The sequence below is a fragment of the Plecotus auritus genome, assembly GCF_963455305.1.
Source record: "Plecotus auritus genome assembly, chromosome: 3".
Taxonomy (NCBI): Eukaryota; Metazoa; Chordata; class Mammalia; order Chiroptera; family Vespertilionidae; genus Plecotus; species Plecotus auritus.
The window spans coordinates 212,625,695-212,645,039 of record NC_137772.1 but is presented as its reverse complement, the minus strand read 5'-3'; the positions used below and the strand labels follow the sequence as shown (position 1 = coordinate 212,645,039).

Genomic DNA, 19,345 nt, shown 5'->3' with positions numbered 1-19,345 from the left:
GTGTCTGGGATATGGATTCTTCAGAATAAGGCTTACCCAAATATAAACATTGTCTGATGAAATTTCCAGTTAGGACTACTCATTGCTAGGGGAAAGATAAGTCATAGTGGTCGTGTAAATACAGTTATGTCAAAGAGAGGCAGGCAGTGTTCCATTTGTAAATTAATATGGTGCTGTGAGAAATGAGAGGAATGCCTTTACCGCCAGTTTCCAGAAGTGGTATACATTTTACCTACTAAGGACAGAACTGTAACCTTTTTTTTAAAGAAGAAAAAAAGTCTGCCCTAACCGGTTTGGCTCAGTGGATAGAGCGTCGGCCTGCGGACTGAAGGGTCCCAGGTTCGATTCCGGTCAAGGGCATGTACCTGGGTTGCGGGCACATCCCCAGTAGGGGGCGTGCAGGAGGCAGCTGATAGATGTCCCTCTCTCATCGATGTTTCTAGCTCTCTGTCCCTCTCTCTTCCTCTCTGTAAAAAATCAATAAAATATATTTTAAAAAAAAAAGTCTTACATATAGGATATTGCAACCATTTTCCAGTTTCGGCTTTGTTGTTAAACACTACTGTGTACAATTCTTTAAATGGTGTAATGATATTCTTTTCCCTTAGTAAACTTTGTTCTTAGTAAAGTGTGTTTAACTTAGACTAAGGCAGAAAGAAATGTATGATTTGGAATTAGCTATTGGTCATAATGTCTAATTCCTGATAAATAACGTAAGAGCCGATTTTGTGTGTGTGTGTGTGTGTGTGTGTGTGTGTGTGTGTGTGTGTCTGTCTGTCTGTCCCATTTAATTTTAGTTTTTCCATGTTTATAAATACGTCTAAGATGGTTTTTCTCTTGTTGAAACTAAGTTTTCCTCAGGATTGCTTCACTTACAAACATTGTGAAAAGAAAAAAAAAGTTGTACTTGTGTCCTAAAGTTTGTATTATTTAGGACTGTTGAAGCAAAAAAGTCAGGATATCACAAATCTCCAAGATGTCAGAACTAAATCCTACACTTTCAGAATGATGGAATCATAGCCCCTTTTTATTTTTATGATTTGGCTTGTGCATTGTGGATATTTCAGTGTCTCTCCTGTGCCAAAACACAAAATTGCACACCCATGCACTCCAATTTGTTCCTTACTTTGGTAATTTGCGACTACATAATGACACTGACTTAGAAATGTTCCTGTTACTGTTTTAAATCTCACGTCAGTGGAGAAGAAATCGAAATCTGCTTTACATATTTGTGTCTGGTTTTTTGTAATTGTCAAAAATCTGACATTATCCCAGAAATGCTGATTGGGAAGTTATGAGACAGTACTGTGCCCAAAACTAATTTCTGAGGAGAGAAAAAGTATTTGGTCCAGATTATTCCCCATGTTTTTCTGTAGCTCAAAAAATTAAACTCAATTTAACCCAACTTTATGCCATTCCAGTAATAACCTTAGTTCTGAACCCAAGTAAAATTTACAAAGTGAAAATGACCATTCTGATGGTCCATTTCCACATACTCCTCATAGGCGGCTGGTCAAGTCCTCAGCAGCAGCATTCCGTTCCAGCATATCGTTATCAAGCTGTCAGTGTGCTCAGCACAGGGACAGAGAGAACACTCTGTTTCTTTAATCTAACACCTTGCTCATTCAAAAACATTTCTTTTAACAGGCATTGGAAAAGGTTTTCAAAACAGCTAACTTGCGTTTATAATTATACATTTAAAGAAATATGCCCTTTAAAACATAGGTCCTCTTCTTTGGTTGTTATTATTAACATAACTTGAAATGTGTAGCAACCATTTGTTAACTAATCGCAGTAACACAACAAAATAATTAGGATATCAGCTTTGAGGATCTCATTTCACAGAAGAGAAAAGGAATACACATTGGATGACATATCCATTACTCAGTCTCAACATAACCAACTTCTTTTGCATCATGCATGGACACAGACTTCGTGGCAAATACCAAAGCATTAAATCTTTCTGCCCTTTTCAGCTGTTCTTTAAACTACCTTAGTGAAAACAATTGTGGCCCTTATGTAGGACCAAGTTGCATTTGCCTGGAAATTTCCCTGGATCATCTTATTTCTGTTTAACTTATGTCTTTGTTATATAGCTATTTGCCTTCTCCACTAATTTTTAAAGAATACTGTACTTAGGGGCTTGAAACACTTATCTATATACACTGACTGGCCAGATTATTATGATCTCTGAACACATAATCTGGCCACTCAGTGTGTGTGTGTGTGTGTGTGTGTGTGTGTGTGTAAAGAGGCCCGGTGCATGAATTCGTGTATGGGTGGCATCTGGCCAGCCTGGGCAGGGGGAGGGGACATGGGCAGTTGGCCAGCCTGCCTGCTGGTTGAACTCCTGGTCAAGGGGACAATTTGCATATTAGCCTTTTATTATATAGGATATACACTGAGTGGCCAGATTATTATGCATTCAGAAATCGTAATAATCTGGCCACTCAGTGTATATAAAAGCCAAGCGACCGGAATGATGGAATGACTGGAACAACCAGAACGACTGAATGACCAGTTGCTATGATGTGCACTGCGGGGGGCCAACTGGCCCGATCGAGGCCCAGATTGGCCCCTCTCAACCTACCGCAGCACCTCCTCCTGGCCAGCTCTGCCCCGATTGGCCCCCCACCCCAATCGGGGGTGGGGCCTGCTGGCCAACCTCCCATGGCCCCTCCCCACTTCAGGCCCGGCCCCCACCCATGCAGGAATTCATGCACCAGGCCGCTAGTATAAACATAAAATTCATTTGAACAATGGTAAGTTTAAGGGGAGGCCACCAGGTTTCTCAGCCTTTGCAAGCAATTTGAGAAACCCAATAGATTTAAAGATATATGAAATAAGCATTTCTACCAACTGCATTTTTAGTGCTATATTGAGTTGAGTACCTATTTCCTTCCTCTGTAATAAAAGGCAATGAATGTTGCTGGTCTCTTTGTTTCTAATGATGGTTAAACACAAAACTTTGATCTTTTTTGTAAACACAGCTGTTGTCCTATCACTGAGCCAAATCCAGACAAGATTAGACTGTGGCTGAAATTAAGGTTTATCTCTACAACCATCTCTAGTAAGAGCTTTCTACTACTGTTTTAGGAAATCTCTATTTTTGAGACAGTGTATAAAGGAAATAAGGCCCAGAGAACTAACCCCTAAAGTAAGCCAGAGGCAATTAGTGATAAATTATACCACTGAGATAAGGAAGATAGACTGTCTAAACAGCTTAGTTCATTTGGGTTTATTTTTACTTAGATTGTAACTGTAAGAAATTACTTTCTTGATTAACATTTAAGATTAAACCAGACCAATATAAATTATTTTTAAAGAACTTTCTACATCTTTTCTTAATGTAATGTTTCCTTGCTAATTGCTAGTTCTTTCTTCCACTAGTACTAACGAAAACTGAGTGTTTATTACAAATAGATTTTATTGTAATCCTATGTAATAAAGAGATAATATGCAAATTGACCCTCACGCCCTCGCACAAGATGACCACCCCCATGTGTTCAAAGATGGCCGTCACAAGATGGCCGGCAGGGGAGGGTAGTTGTTGGCGATCAGGCCAGCAGGGGAGGGCAGTTGGGGGGACCAGGCCTGCAGGGGAGGCAGTTGGGGGCAACCAGGCCTGCAGGGTGAGGCAGTTGGGAGGGACCAGGCCTGCTGGGGAGGGAAGTTGGGGGGGGACTAGATCTGTAGAGGAGGGAAGTTGGGGGGGACTGATCTGCAGGGTAGGGCAGTTGGGGGCAACCGGGCCTGCAGGGGAGGGCAGTTGGGGGCAACCGGGCCTGCAGGAGAAGGCAGTTGGGGGTGACCAGGCCAGGAACGGAGGGCAGTTAGGTGTCAATCAGGCTGGCAGGGGAGTGTTTAGGGGGTGATCAGGCTAGCAGACAGAAGCAGTTAGGGGCAATCAGGCAATCAGGCAGGCAGGCGAGTGGATCGGACCTAAACCGGGAGTCGGTTATCACCCAAGGGGTCCCAGATTGGAGAGGGTGCAGGCTGGGCTGAGGGACACACACACACACACACACACACACACACACACACACACACACCCCAGTGCACAAATTTCATGCACCAGGCCTCTAGTTATTGTATAATAGCTCACATTGTTTTCTAGCCTATAAAGAAACATCATTTTCATTAAGATTTAGACTCTAGAATCTTAAATATTTTGCCAAATGTTCTGTAGGGCTGGTTCTCCTGAAAGTTGGACACTGGAGCCTCAAGCTGTGTTGTGAATGTCTAACAATGCCTCTCTCCCCAAAGAGCCTGTACCAAGGAGAACATCTGTGCATGCATCCCTCATTGAAATCTGTGGAGTTCTAGTGAGATTTTCCTGGTGCCTGATTGTGAGCAAGTCTAGGACCTGGTGCTATATACAGCTGCATCAGAGGTCTTACCCCACAAATATATTTTAACCCCCAAGGACCATGGAGCCATTCTGCAGTTCTTTCACTTTGACCTATTCCTTTCCCCATCATTCCACTCACCTGCCACAATAAGATGTGTTCACATGTGTATATGATCTTTACAAGACCATGGGTCATTGCTTTCTACCTATTGAGGGAAAATAACTGGGAGAATGTGGAATTATTGCAAGGGATTCTCAATATTATACACATCTTACCACTACCAAAATCCTCTTTTTCCTTTGAAGCTACGATTTCCTGGAGTCCTGAGATAATATAGCCAGCTCCAAAATCCAACTTCCCTACATGATCCTAGCAGACATTGACATCAGACATGCTGCCAACTGCCTCTTCCTCCTCCCAAATACCATTACCCGGGAGGAAGAATGAATCTGCCAGAGAACCCTTTCCTCCAATTCAGAGAGAGTGGATTTTGAAGATCTCATTCAGAAATCTTGAGAGGGTTAAAAAGTTTTCAGATATATAAGGTGTGCCATCATCTGAGTATCTATTATGTGACCCCAGGTTTGGCTCTGGAGTTCAAGATGAAAGCCAGAATCCATTAACCATTCCTGCCTATGTGACAGAAGAGGAAAGACTTTCTAAGGCAGGAAACTAGTAGAACCTAGCCTGGAAAATAAAAGGACATGAAATACTATCTTTGAATTAAAAATTGGGACTTTTAAAGATGGGTTTCCCAATATAGTTCATTTCCATTTAATGTTCCCATTTTAAATCCCCAACAATGTATGTGTTTGCTCAGTGAATATTAAATATTCAAACACAATCATCTAGGGCCGTGGTCGGCAAACTGCGGCTCTTTGGCCCCTTGAGTGTGGCTCTTCCACAAAATACCATGGCCTGGGCGAGTCTATTTTGAAGAAGTGGCGTTATAAGAAGTTTAAGTTTAAAAAATTGGCTCTTAAAAGAAATTTCAATCGTTGTACTGTTGATATTTGGCTCTGTTGACTAATGAGTTTGCTGACCACTGATCTAGGGATCCTCAATTTTTTTTTTTCTATGTAGGGCTTCTGGAAAATTTTGTGAACCACTTTCCTATACTGACTGGCTCACACCTCCTGGCACATTTTTTAAAAGGGTAATAGCAAAGGTTCTAACATGATCATTTTGGACTCTAGAAACAAGGCTACAGGACCAAATGTTGATGTTGAACTTCCAAAGTAGTGTTAAGTGATTTTATGTGGTTGTGATTCAAAAAAACCTGACCGCTTTAAGAAGTCCAGGTGCTGAGTCATTTACTGAAACAGCCAGAGGAGGTTAATTAGAAGCTGCTGATAGTGGCATCGTTTGCTGCAAATTATTTTTAATATATGGAGAGAGTTATTCTGTGCAGAGTGCTATAGGGTATGTAAACCTAAGCAAAGACTCATGACAAACCTACCTCATTCATACCCACACCAATGGGAGGCAAATCTGACATTGCGAATTCAAGATTAACTTGACTCTATTAAAATGGCAATGGTTACTTCTAATAAGAATGTGACATTTTTTCCTCCTATACTTTTTTCTTTACTCTGTTTTCTATGATAAGTATTTCACTTGCATAATAAATCCTTAACTTAAAAATAGGCAGCTACTAACTAGCACAGCTATATAATGTTAGGGAATTTAAAGAAATTACAAAGAAGTTGGCAATACCACATGGTCACAACAAGATAAAGGTAGCATGTACAAGGTATGAAATGAGTGATGAAAGCAAGGCTTGGTATAAGGATTAAAAGAGAATGGCATAATCTAAAGCAGGAAAGTTAAGACTCTTGGATTTCTTGGGGCATTAGTTCTGAAGGGAGGGTGGAGTCTTTCAGGGGTTACTAAAACAGGTTTGATGGAGAGCCTGGATGAGGAATGATTAGTTCTCCCAAATGCCCTCCGCCTCTTACATAGCCAGGCAGTTACTCCTTCCCTTGTGCTCACCTCTTGAGAAACTGAATTGAGACCCTAGAGGCACCTTACTGAACTCATTACCTGAAAGTCCACATATGCAAGGTGAGTGTTATGTGTTTTCTTAGATTTTCCATTTGTCTTTACAAATGCAAAAAGCATCCATTCATTACAGGTCTCATTATATTGACTACTAGAGGCCCGGTGCATGAATTCGTGCACCAGTGGGGTGCCTTGGCCTGGCCTGCAGGATCGGGCCGAAATCGGCTCTCTGACATCCCCGGAGGGGTCCCAGGTTGCGAGAGGGTGCAGGCCAGGATGGGGAGAGACTGCAGGAGGGCTCTAGGGTGTGTCTGGCCCATCTCGCTCAGTCCAGATCAGCCAGACCCTGCAGCAAGCTAACCTACCAGTCGGAGCAGTGAACATCATAGTGAGCAGTTGAACAGCCTTAGCATATCATTAGCATATTACACTTTGATTGGTTGAATGAACAACTGGATACTTAGCATATTAGGATTTTATTATATAGGATATTTATTTTCTGTATTCTTTTTTTAATCTATTATTGATTTCAGAGAGGAAGGGAGAGTGAGAGAGAGAAATATCAATGATGAAAATCATCAAGCGGCTCCCTCCTGCACACCTACTGGGATGGACCCTGCAACCCAGGCATGTGCCCTTGACCAGAATCAAACCCAGGACCCTTCAGTCCACAGGTGGACACTCTATCCATTGAACCAAACCAGCTAGGGCTATTTTCTATATTCTTGAAGCTCTGACATTTGTGGCTAACTGATGCCTAAAGGTAATAAAACAACTTACTTGGAAGCATGTTTTTATATGCAAATCAACCAATCCTTAGCCTATTACAAGTTTCCTCCTCTATCCAAAAGTAGAGCATTCATAGGCTGAAATGGTGTGAAACGAAGAAGCAATTACCATTAGTTTATATGGAAAACATTTTGAGCTTTCTCCATCTCAAAATTTAGTGCATGCACAATGTCTTTATTTTGTTTACAGGATCTAAATGCTTAATTATGTCCAGTTTTATGCTAACACCCTTAGGAGCTTAGGGTTTTGGATACCTTACGACATACCTCGCTAATGGATGCATAAAATACGTGAGATAAAGCCCAAATGCGCTTTTAGTTCAATCCTGTGGTGCACTGATGCTGAGATGCTGAGTGTGCTTCCTGGTAAAGGAACTTGGTGGAGCCACTCTTGGATCAGGGGGTGCAGCTGCCTCTGTAATGGTTCCCTGACAAAGCCAACACTGAACGCTATTTTCCCTTGAAAAACAAGTGACTATTTGATTAACAAATGAGCTACTTAGATAACAGGACTAGGCAGAGATAACTCAAACGAACGCAATTTTTTACTTATACTTTTTGCCACGTTTTTAAGGTTTTCCTGCTAGAACTTCAGCCTTGCTCCACCTCGCGACCCCTGGATTGACGTTACAATCTGGAACTAGAACTACCAATCCCAGAATGCCAGGCGGGAGGGCGGGCTCTCCGAGAACCGCTGAGTGATTGGCGTTCGAAGGCGTTTCCTTCCGGAAGGAAGGGCCCGGGGCGGGGCCTGGGGGAGACGTTCTAACACTATTACGGGGTTCGATGGACCACATCTGGGAGGGTTTGTGGGTGATGCCTGGGTCCCCCGCCCGCTGAGGAGATGGATGAGGACGGGCTTCCTCTCATGGGTTCAGGCATTGACCTGACCAAGGTTTGTAAAAGAAGGAGTTGGACTTCCGGTGACCTGGGAGGAGGATGGTAGAGGGACGCCCGATTTTCAGGGAGACCCCATCTCCCTTGCCTCCCCCTGCCTTGACCGCAGGTTGCTCTTCTGCCGTCCTCGGGTGGGAGAGTCCCACTGTTCACCTTCGAAAGGGGTCCCTCCCGAGCTGTTTAAGGGGTTAGCGTGCCTCTCCCAGCCTTCGCTTCCCGTGTCACGAGTCTGCCTTCTCTAGGGTGACTCACTGGCGATAGGAGCCGGTTGTGACCTCTAACCCTACCTCTTTAATTCGGCCCCCAGGTTTTTTGTGTGTTTCTGTGTGTGGTCCTCACCGGCAAGTTCGTACTTGCGAATTCAGAGTTCATTCTGAAACTTTTCCGTAGCCTCTGTCATGTTGGGACGCCCCACCCCCACGGGGTAGGAAGACAAGTGAAGGGCTAGTCAGAGGACTTCAAGGGACTCGTACCACACAGCAGAACACCCCTGGTCACTAACATCAAAGGGATTGCACAGGGTACGTTCCTCCGGTACGAATCACGTCTTTCTTTCACATAACGCAGGTGCCAGCTATTCAACAGAAAAGAACGGTGGCATTTCTAAACCAGTTTGTGGTGCACACTGTACAGTTCCTCAACCGCTTCTCTACAGTTTGTGAGGAGGTAGGTCCTGTGATCCGGTTTCTTGACAGCCTCGAAATCACTTTGCACTTTTGAAGGCAGCAAATGAATAAAACGAGAATTATAGTCTTTTCACATATCATGACCTGATCACTCAGTTATTATGTTAACAAACTTTAAGTCCTCTTTGATTCTGTTCCATCAATCCTGTACCCCCTCTCCCTGCTGAATTTTCTAGAGGCCTTTGGGAAATAGTTCAGCAAGGCTTACTGTGATTAAAGGCAACAAAAGGAATTCCAAAACATCACAGTTGAAAGCTTTATTTTTTTTTCATTTTAAAATTGGCTGTTTTTCTTACCCCAAAGATTTACATTTTTAGGTACACATTGTTTCAGTTTACATTAAAGTTATTTTACATTCCTTGACCCCAAAAATGGTTAAGAAGGTAGCCTAAAACATAACTTTGATATCAAATCTCATTATGGGAATAAAAATACTGTCTGCAGATAAATGACTTGTGAAGTGAAGATTAAGTACCCAATTAAGGATTAGTTGCTAGATCCAGGGATCCCTGTCTTTGATAAATAAAGGCTTGCCCGAGGGACGGAGGGGGTTAAGGGGACCTAATATGTGGTGAAGGGAGAAGAACTGACTTTGCATGGTGGGCACACAGTGCAATATACAGATATTGTAACATAGAAACCCACACCTAAAACCTATATGATCATATTAACCAGCCACCCCAATAAATTTAATAAAAAATAAATTAATCATCAAAATAAAGCCTAAAAAAAAAAAGAATGGGAAGGAACATGGGTTGAAATTGGGTTTAAGAAAGAGAAAAGGGTATAATTCAATAATTCATAGGTGAGCCAATTAAATAAACAATATTCAGTTCATTCTGTCTTGTATTTAATATAAGGTATAACCTTAGCAAGTGGAGTTTTTGTTGGATGTATTATTAATAAAAATTGCATGGAGACAGGAAAACTACTTTTACGTATAGATTCCAGCTGCTGTTTTTGTGTAGTTATCAAAATCTCTTCTGTCTTCTCTCTAAGACAAAAAGAAGTGAAATGATTGTTGATAGATTAAGGGGCTCAAGTCAATATATTTTATCACCCAAAGACTAGGTACTTGCTTCCCTGAGTTTTACCTTACACTGTTGCCTCTCTAAATGGGATATAGCATTGACTGGTTAAAAAGCAGTAAGCCAAGGATTTAGTCCCTTATTTTTTTATGTCAGTGTAAGGTGAAGTATCTGAAGAGATAATTCCAGGATTGTTAGCAGAAAGGAGCAAATACTCCATCCCCATATTTCTCATCACCAGTTAAATAAAATAAACAACAACAAACAGACCTATGGAAGCAACTTGATGGACTTTCTCTGGGCCAAGGACAGCCCCTCAACTTTGTAGTGCCTGACAGTTTTCACTGAGGAGTGAGTGCTATTTATACAATAACCATCTCTTGTTTATTGATTATTTATTAATCATCAGAGCCTCATGATCCATTCTTTTCTTTCCTTCTGTTCCTCTCTAAACTTCCCCTCAACTGTTTCAATAGTCCCTTGTTCTTCCTTGAACTCTAGACACAAAAACTAGACCAAAAACTCATGAAGTTTAAATGTTGTTTATTGCATTTTTCTCCTTAGATGATCATCTAAGTTGATAGTAACTCATGTTTTATAATCCATATTTCAGCAGTTTGGATATATATGTAGGCTGTTTGCTTAATATGATGACAGTAAGTCATATTTATTGTGTGCTTGTTCTGTGTTAGGCATTGTACTAAGTGCTTTGCATGCATTTAATCATCACAGCCCAGCCTTTTGGGAGAGGTCCAGTTTTCACTCTTTTAGAAATACAGAAACCAAGATGTAGAGAAGTTTAAATCATTTGCTTAATCCGTTCACTCATTCAACATATATTTGAGTGCATAGTATTTATAACTGCAGTTGCTGATCTAATTTGCCCACATACAGCAAGAAAGTAGCAGAGCTGGGATTCCAGCTCTGATCCATTAACTGAAAAATGCAAAAATGTCTCACTATTCTGTTATATTACACCTTTAAGAATGAATAAGAGGTATGTTTACATCACTGTCAAGTGAGACTGTGGTGTCCTCTTTATAGCTATTTCAAAAGTTATTTATTTATTTACTCATTTAGGTAATCCTCACCTGAGGATATTTTTTCCATTGATTTTTTTTTTTAGAGCCAGAGAGAGAGGGAGAGAGAGAGAAAGAGAGGAACATCGATGTGAGAGAGACTCATCGATTATTTGCCTACCACATGTGTTCCGAATCAAACCTGTGACCCTTCAGTGCACCAGCCGACACTCTTTTTTTTTTTTTTTAATATATTTTATTGATATTTCACAGAGAGGAAGGGAGAGGGACAGAGAGTTAGAAACATCGATGAGAGAGAAACATCGATCAGCTGCCTCCTGCACACCTTCCACTGGGGATGTGCCCGCAACCAAGGTATGTGCCCTTGACCGGAATCGAACCTGGGACCTTTCAGTCCGCAGGCCGACGCTCTATCCACTGAGCCAAACCGGTTTCGGCACCAGCCAACACTCTTAACAACTGTTTAGATTTGTATTCTCTTTTTTTGCTATGCCATGTCCATTTGATGTAATGTCTTTTTAATAGATGTAATATATGTATTTAAACATAAAGTGCCATTTTCTCTACCACATTAAGATTGATGTGGTTTTTCGAATTATGTTGTAAATTGTTAGTAGCACCTACTAGGTCTGTAGTCCTTGTTTATTTGAAGTCTGAAATAGGAACCAATTGATTGTGTTTCCCTTCACAGAAAAAGTGGACCTGGGTGTTATTTTTTTAACTGGAAGTGAACTGAGAGAGAGGGGAGAACCTGTTATTGTTGTTGTTGTTGTTTTTGTTTTTCACATAATCCGGTTTGAACTAAACTGTAACAACTTCATTCACTGCTAAACTCAACCTGAAATTAAATTTCAAAGAAATTGTTGGGGCTCTCTTCATCACTAATACTGGTCTTTAGAGTTCTTTAATAAAGAAAAAAGTAAAGAACTTGATTTTTTAAAAAGCTTTCTGGATACCAGGCTACTTTGTAACTCTAATGATTGGAACCAGGGTAGGAGAGAAGTTAGAAGATGGAGAAAGGAAAGTAGTTGAATCAGAGTTACTTAGGGTCATCTCTTCTTCCTTCATAGATCCCCAGTAAGCATTTCTATTCTGGCCCTAATCAGCAAATCTTACTGAGACTGCAAATTTAAATGGGGGAGGGGAGCACCATGCAAGTTCTGTGCACATTGCAAATAAAACTCAGCAGAAATTTAACCTTTTATAGTGAATTTTAAAGTCAAAGGAACCCGATAAACAGAGCAGTCAGATGTGTTATTTTGACTCAGACTTGTAACATGCCTAGAACACTGAGGTTTTAATCATTTTTAAGTATTTAAAATGCTTTTTTAAAAAAATCTTAAGTATAGGCAGAAGTGCTTAGAATTCTCACATAATCTAAAAAACTTTATAGTGCTTATCTTCTTTTTTTTTTTAATCCTCACCCAAGGATATTTTTCCATTGATTTTTAGAGAGAGTGGGAGAGAAAGGGAAAGACAGAGAGAAGTATCTTATGTGAGAGAAACACACTGATTGGTTGCTTCCTGCATGAGCCCCAACCAGGGGGAGCTCACACCAGGGAGGAGCCTGCCACCGAGGTACGTGCCCTTAACTGGAATCGCACCCAGGACCCTTCAATCCACAGGCCAATGCTCTATCCACTGAGCCAACTGGCTAGGGCTATAGTGCTTGTCTTCTACATCCAATTTTAAGTCCACCATTGGACTTAATCTACAACTAAATAATGTTTTGTTTAAAACCCTATGTAATGCTACACGTTTACAACTGCTTTTACAACTTCTGGGCTTGTGTGTCAGATGAAGCTTAATAAAACAAGCAATTGCTCTTCTTTCTGGCTTCTAGGACATGTGCAGTCCAGTGTGATATACCAAGAGATCCATTATTTTAAAATACTGTTTTCTTTTAGCGAATTAGGTATTTTACAAATCTGAAAAAAACCGCAGGATTTTATTTTTGTTTCCATGTTTAACTCTTCACTTCGTATTTTTTCTTCTCATCTTCTTTTGCACTTTAATAAAATGCACTACCTTAGAAATAGGTGGGTGATAAATCAAGATTCTATCATGCTATTCAAAATGGCATGCAATTTAAAACTTACGAATCGTTTCTGGAATTTACCATTTAATATTTTCAGACCATGGTTGAGCTGGGTAACTAAAACCACAGAGAAAGGGGGACTACTGTATTTCACAATTATGGTTATTAGATTAGATATCAAGGATGTTGAGATAAGTTATTATAAATTAAAATATATTGATGTTTAGATCAGTGTCTTTCATGTCTTGCATGAATAAATCATTCATATGATCTTGTCATGTTTTTTTTATATAAAAGATCATTTTATTTTGGTGAGGTTTTTTTATTTTAATATATATTTTTATTGATTTCAGAGAGAAAGGGAGAGGGAGAGAGAGATAGAATCAATGATGAGAATCATTGATCGACTGCCTCCTGCACGCCCCCTACTGGGGATTGAGTCCACAACCCCGGCATGTGCCCTTGACCAGAATCAAACCTGGGACCTTTCAGTCCGCATTCCAATGCTCTATCCACTGAGCCAAAGCAGGTAGGGTTTGGTGAGGTTTTGAAAAAGTAGATGAGAGTAGGTAAAATGAGTGTTAAAGCCAAAGGTTAATATACCACATGAATTTGCATTCAAAAAAAGTCATCCCTCAGTATCCACAGGAGATTGGTTTTAGGACCTGAAGAGACACTAATATCTGGGGATGCACAAGTCCTTTATGTAAAACTAGAGGCCCAGTGCACGAATTCGTGCACGGGTGGGATCCCTCAAGCCTGGCCTGCAATTGGGCCGATCAGGGCCGTGGGAAGTTGGCTGGCCGGAGGAAGGGACCCTGGGAGGTTGGCTGGCCAGGGGGAGGGGCCACAGGGCCAGACGGGGAGAGGGGCCGCAGGAGGTTGGCTGTGGGAGCACACTGACCACCAGGGGCCAGCTCCTGTGTTGAGTGTCTGCCCCCCTGGTAGTCAGTGTGTGTCATAGTGACTGGTCGTTCCGTCATTCTGTCGCTTAGGCTTTTATATATATAGATGGTATTGTATTTGCATATAATCTGCACACATCCTCCTATACACTTTAAGTCATTTCTAGATTACTTAAAATACCTAATACAATGTAAATACTATGTAAATAATTGTTGTGCTGTGTTATTTAGGGAATAATGACAAGAAAAAAAAGTCAGTACATATTTAGTACAGACACAACCATTGTAGTCCATCTATTTAGTAAATATCAGCAATACATAACGTTCTCCTTAATATTTTTGTTCTCGGTTGTTTGAATCCAAGGATGCAGAACCTGCAGGTATGGAGGGCCAACTGTATAACTTTTTTGGCCAAGCCTCTTTAATCTTCCTTATCAACAAGTAATTTTCCAAATAAACATTTTCATTCTCATTTCCTCTTTACTAAGACTTGAATTTCAATCCTTATCCTCTCTGGTATGAATCATTGACTGACTACTCATTGAAGGACAGTTTAGTTTTATGATCTAACCCTGAAAAAATTTAATATCGATTTTTAAATATGAATCATTGAGTATTAATTGAAGGACAGTTTCATATTATGATCTAACCTTGAAAAGAATTTAATACCAATTTTTAAATAATTCCAAATAAACAGCATCTGTCTTAGGAAATTTTATCAGAAAAATTTGATCCCTGGTGTTTATAGCACAGTAGCATCCTTTGTCTTAGTAAGAAAAGAATTTATTATTTGCTAGTGGCCCAATGCACAAAATTCATGCACATTAAAAGGGAATTAATTAGAGGAAATATTTTAATATTGCTATTTGCCCTTTTGTCTATAATAGAAGTGTCAGAGATGAAAGAAAATTAGTAAAATATATATGAAAATCTCCCTGCTGTCAGAGTCTGGGGTGCGCTGTGGGACCTAGAGTCAAGGCCTCGCCCACCACCCGCACGCGCTTCGAAAACACAGGAGACCCAGACCCAGCCGGTCTCACTCCCATTGGGTGAGACCCAGACCCGGCTGGCCCCACCCCCGTCAAGCCCCTCTGGGCTGGGGGCGCAGCCTCAGGTCCCTAAGCCCGGTGCCAGGCGGGGGGCACAGCTTCGGGTCCCCCAGCCTGGCGCCGGGGCATGGGTTCGGCCTGAGGTCCCCTGTCATGCCTCACCAGGCAGGGGGCGTGGCCTGAGGTCCCCCTGCCCGGCACTGGGGCACAGGGAGGGCATGGCCTGAGGTCCCCTGTCAAGCCCCACCGGGCGGGGGACACAGCCTGAGGTCCCTCGCTCCAGCCAGGCACCATGCAGCCTCAGGTCCATGCTGTTCAGTCGTGATGTTACAGTGTCCCAGCTAATTTTCATATTCCTCTATTATTATTATTAGCTTTGAATAAGAAAAATCTTATCTAGGAAATATTTAGTAATTTCCATCTTTTTAAATTAATAAGCTTTATTTTTTAGAGCAGTTTTAGGTTCACAGAAACACTGAGTTTCCATATACTTGCTAACCCCTGACCTCCACGCACAATCTTTCCTGCTAATCAGCATCCCCCACCAGCAGGGGGAATTTGTTAAAACCCATTTTTTACAATCTACATTGACACATCATCATCTATGGCATCATGTTTCTTTTTTGTGTATTTTTAAAATTTATTGATTTCAGAGAGGAAGGGAGAAGGAGAGAGAAATAGGAACATCAATGATGAGAGAGAATCATTGATCGGCTGCCTCCTGCACACACACACTACTGGTTATCGACCCCCCCCCCCAACCCCGTCATGTGCCCTGACCAGTTATTGAACTGATCTCCTGGTTCATAGGTCGACACTCAACCACTGAGGCACACCGGCTGGGCTAGCATCATCTTTTAACAGTGTAAAACTCTTTCAGAACAATGTAAAATTCTTTCAAAAAAGTACCTAGATAAAAAGAAAGTACCTGGAATTGCAGTTTTGAGCTCAGATTATTTTACTTGTTTGAAGACTTACTATTTATTCTCAGCTGAAAATTGTCATATTGATTGTTCCTACTTCATATATTTGGTGTGAAATTTCAAATGATATGTAAAAGTCAGAAATTATCATTCAGTTTACCCATTCATTTGCTGTAGGATTTCTGCAATTGCTAAGCTTCTCTAGTGAATTAAAAGATTGATTAAATTGTCCAAAATGTAACTTTCATGATTTTCAGGAAAACACTTATAGTTTGGGGAGGAATTCATATATACGGTATTTTATAAACCTGTGTTACCTTTATATAAAAGCCTTCTGTGAACAAATCCTAGAAATCAAAGTTAAACTTAGCTTTGAATGCCATTAAAACTAGATTTTGATGTTTTATTTGTGAATTATATATTTAAAAATATCAAGATGCTCATCTTAAAAATAAGTGAAAAAGCACTAACTACTCTGTGGTGGCTTTCGGTTTTTCTCTCTTTCTAAATATGGAAAGAGAGAAATGACCAAATCTGCTTACGAGATAATATCCTAGAAAGCAGTCAAAATGCTGTGTATTGGCCAACTAGAAAACTGGCAAACTGCTCTTGCACTGTCACTAAATATAATGTTTAGGATTAGGGCACTATAAGTAAATATTCTTATGGTTCATAATTTATGATGTTACTTTTGTGTGGTGATAGATGATAGATTAGATAGATAGATAGATAGATAGATAGATAGATAGATAGATAGATATAGATAATAGTGCAGAATAACTAGAGCACAGTAAGCCTATGGTTCTAGTTTATCTGGGATTTTGATGGTAAATTGATTCCTTTTGCTTTTTAGAACTCTGGTGTGTGTGTGTGTTTTGTTTTTTTAAATTCTCTTCAACATGAACTGCACATCTTTCAATTTCATCTCCTTTTACTTTTCAAACTTGAAAAGTTTGAATTTAGGACTAATTGTATATACTTACGTGTTAAAGTAATTTATAAAGGCAGATACTGTTCCAGGTTGTCTTGTGTTAATTTTTTATTACTGTTTTCTGTGAAGAATTTCTTCATTCATCAACAAATAATTATTAGGCTCCTATTAAGTATCAAGTACTATCCTGGGCACTGGGAGTATAGCAGTGAACAGAAACTCTGTCCTGGGAGGAGTTTATATTCTGATCCCAGTATTGATTGTAGCTCTGATAATGAGTTTGATAAGGCTGTAAATGTAACTTCTTATCTGAGAAACAGTTTTATAAAATAATTGTGAAGCATGCTAATGAAAATAATAGGATACTTTAGTTCCTATTCCTACTCATGTAAATGAGAGAGTAGTATATTAGAAAATTATATACTTAAACCATAGTTTTATTATTTTGCAATCTGCCCTTTGTTAACCATAAGTTTATTTTAATCAGACTTCATTCTTTTGTTTCTAATCTTTTCCAGAAGCTGGCGGACCTTTCTCTTCGTATCCAACAAATTGAAACAACTCTCAATATTTTAGATGCAAAGGTTTGTATTTCTGAATAATTTATGGGATAAACTTTGCTTTACACTTATCAACTTTCTCAGTTATACATCAATTGCACTTAATAACAAATTAAACAGCTCCTGCATCCTGAGGCGATACAGTGTTTTTTATTTTTTTTTAATTCATTGTAATTTAAAAAGGAAAAGAAATTCATTATGAACCTGAGTCTATTTAAATGTACACATGACCCTAGGTGGTTTGGTTCAGTGGATCTAGTGTCGGCCTGTAGACTGAAGGGTCCCACGTTCGATTCTGGTCAAGGGCACATGCCCGGATTGTGGACTCCATCCTCAGTATGGGCCTACAGAAGGCAGCCAATCAATGATTCTCTATCATCATTAATGTTTCTATCGCTCTCTCCCTCTGCCTTCCTCTCTGAAATCAATAAAAATATAAAAAATAAATAAATGTATACATGGATTGAGATTTCTTTCATTCTACTAGTGAAAAGCATAGTGTAACGTTAACAAATTGAGCTATTATATAATTTGCTTCATTTGATGGAAAATTTTCAGTTATCTTAATAGTAATCATTTGATAACACAGTAAATATTATATAAAACTTGAGATGTCTCCAGACAAAATTTGGAGAAAATATCAACTATTTTCTATTTACAAATATATTAAATACATAATGAAGAATACACATTTTGATGTCAGAAATTACAAAAGATAACTAGCAAAAATAGAAGGGTGTTTTGATTTGAAACCTTGCAGATTTTGTGGGTTTTTTTTTCTGTTTATAAAGTAAGGGAAACACAAGTATATTTTTGCGTTTTTGTCATTTTATAAAAAAAAAAATCTGAAAAAGAAATATTACATATTTATTAGGAAGTAAAATGACTAATATCTTTAGCATAAGGATCAGGATGTCTAGTTTATACTTTCTGTATCTCCTGATAGACTTCAGCCACTGTAATTCTCTCAGAACATTTCTTTAGCTTAGAAAATTTAGGATACCTGGCCTTGAATATGTGCCAGAAATTCTAGTAGCCATACCCACTTGAAACTATTTGGGCCATAGCCACTGTGCTAAGTCCTGTCATCAGTCAACAGTTCCCAATAAACACCACTGCTTCAGGTCTTATTAATATTGGTTTTTTTCATTATTCTTTATTATAGTTATGTGTCTTGTTTTAATGTTTGGGGAATTCTTGAGTTAAAGTCCAAGGTCATAAATTAAGTTACTATGTGGACAAGTTAACCTTAATTATTTCAATAGTCATAGAGTTAATCTCCGAAACTAGCCAAACATCTGACAAATGTATATCATTGATATCAAGGTGAAATTGGAAAAGAGGGTTTGCATGGATTGTGCAACTCCAACCTGAAATGCTCAACCACTGACAGCACACCCATCTTTTGTGCATGAAAAATAAACACATTTTAGTAGCATTCAGTGGTAAATGTTCAAAGAAAGAAGAAAAGAGTGAGCTGTGTCAGACATTAAAATGTGATGACAAGGTTTGTCAGCCCTGGCCAGGTAGCTCAGTTGTTTAGATTCCTAGTCAGGGCAGATGGGAGAATCAACCAATGAATGCACAGTTGGATGGAACAACAAATCAATATTCTCTCTCTCTTCCTCTCTCTAAAATCAGCAAATTAAAAAACAACAACAACAACAGTATGTCTTGGAAGTCTTTAAAAAATAATAATAAATAAATATCTTTAGAAAAATAGTTTTGTCATTTCTCAAGTAATTGATACTTAAAATGTGCTACAAAGCCCTGGCCATGTGGCTAACTGGTTAGAGCGTCAGCCTACACACCTGTCTCTGGTTCTATTCTGGGTCAAGGGCACATACCTGGGTTGCAGATTTGATCCCTAGCCCCCATTGGGGCAAGTGTGGGAGGCAACCAATTGATGTGTCTCTCTCCCATTGATGTTTCTCTTCCTCTCCTCTCCTCTCCTCTCCCACTCCCTTCCACTCTCTCTAGAAAGTCAATGAAATCAATTGAAAAAATATCCTCAGATGAGGATTAAAAAAAAAAGTGCTACACAGTACTTTGATTTTACAAAGTATGTTTAGTAATAATCTTTTAACAACATTTTTGTGAGGTAAATTTTTTTTATCCCCACTCCGCAGGTGAGAAAATTGAGGCCT

At 39.7% G+C, this 19,345-nt stretch overlaps 1 protein-coding gene across 3 annotated transcripts in view; it reads left to right on the top strand.

The window, feature by feature from the left end:
* The first annotated feature begins 7,861 nt into the window (after nt 1–7,861).
* WASHC3 (WASH complex subunit 3) overlaps nt 7,862–19,345 on the top strand; it is a 42,440-nt gene continuing 30,956 nt past the window's right edge. For 2 of the 3 annotated variants that reach the window (XM_080658579.1, XM_080658578.1), the window contains exons 1-3: nt 7,867–8,036; nt 8,606–8,704; nt 17,157–17,222. In XM_080658579.1, the coding sequence (XP_080514705.1) occupies nt 7,986–8,036; nt 8,606–8,704; nt 17,157–17,222 (216 nt within the window). In that variant the 5' untranslated portion in view covers nt 7,867–7,985. Of the gene's footprint in view, nt 8,037–8,605; nt 8,705–17,156; nt 17,223–19,345 lie in introns of all 3 variants that reach the window. The other variant, XM_080658577.1, reaches the window with a different exon arrangement.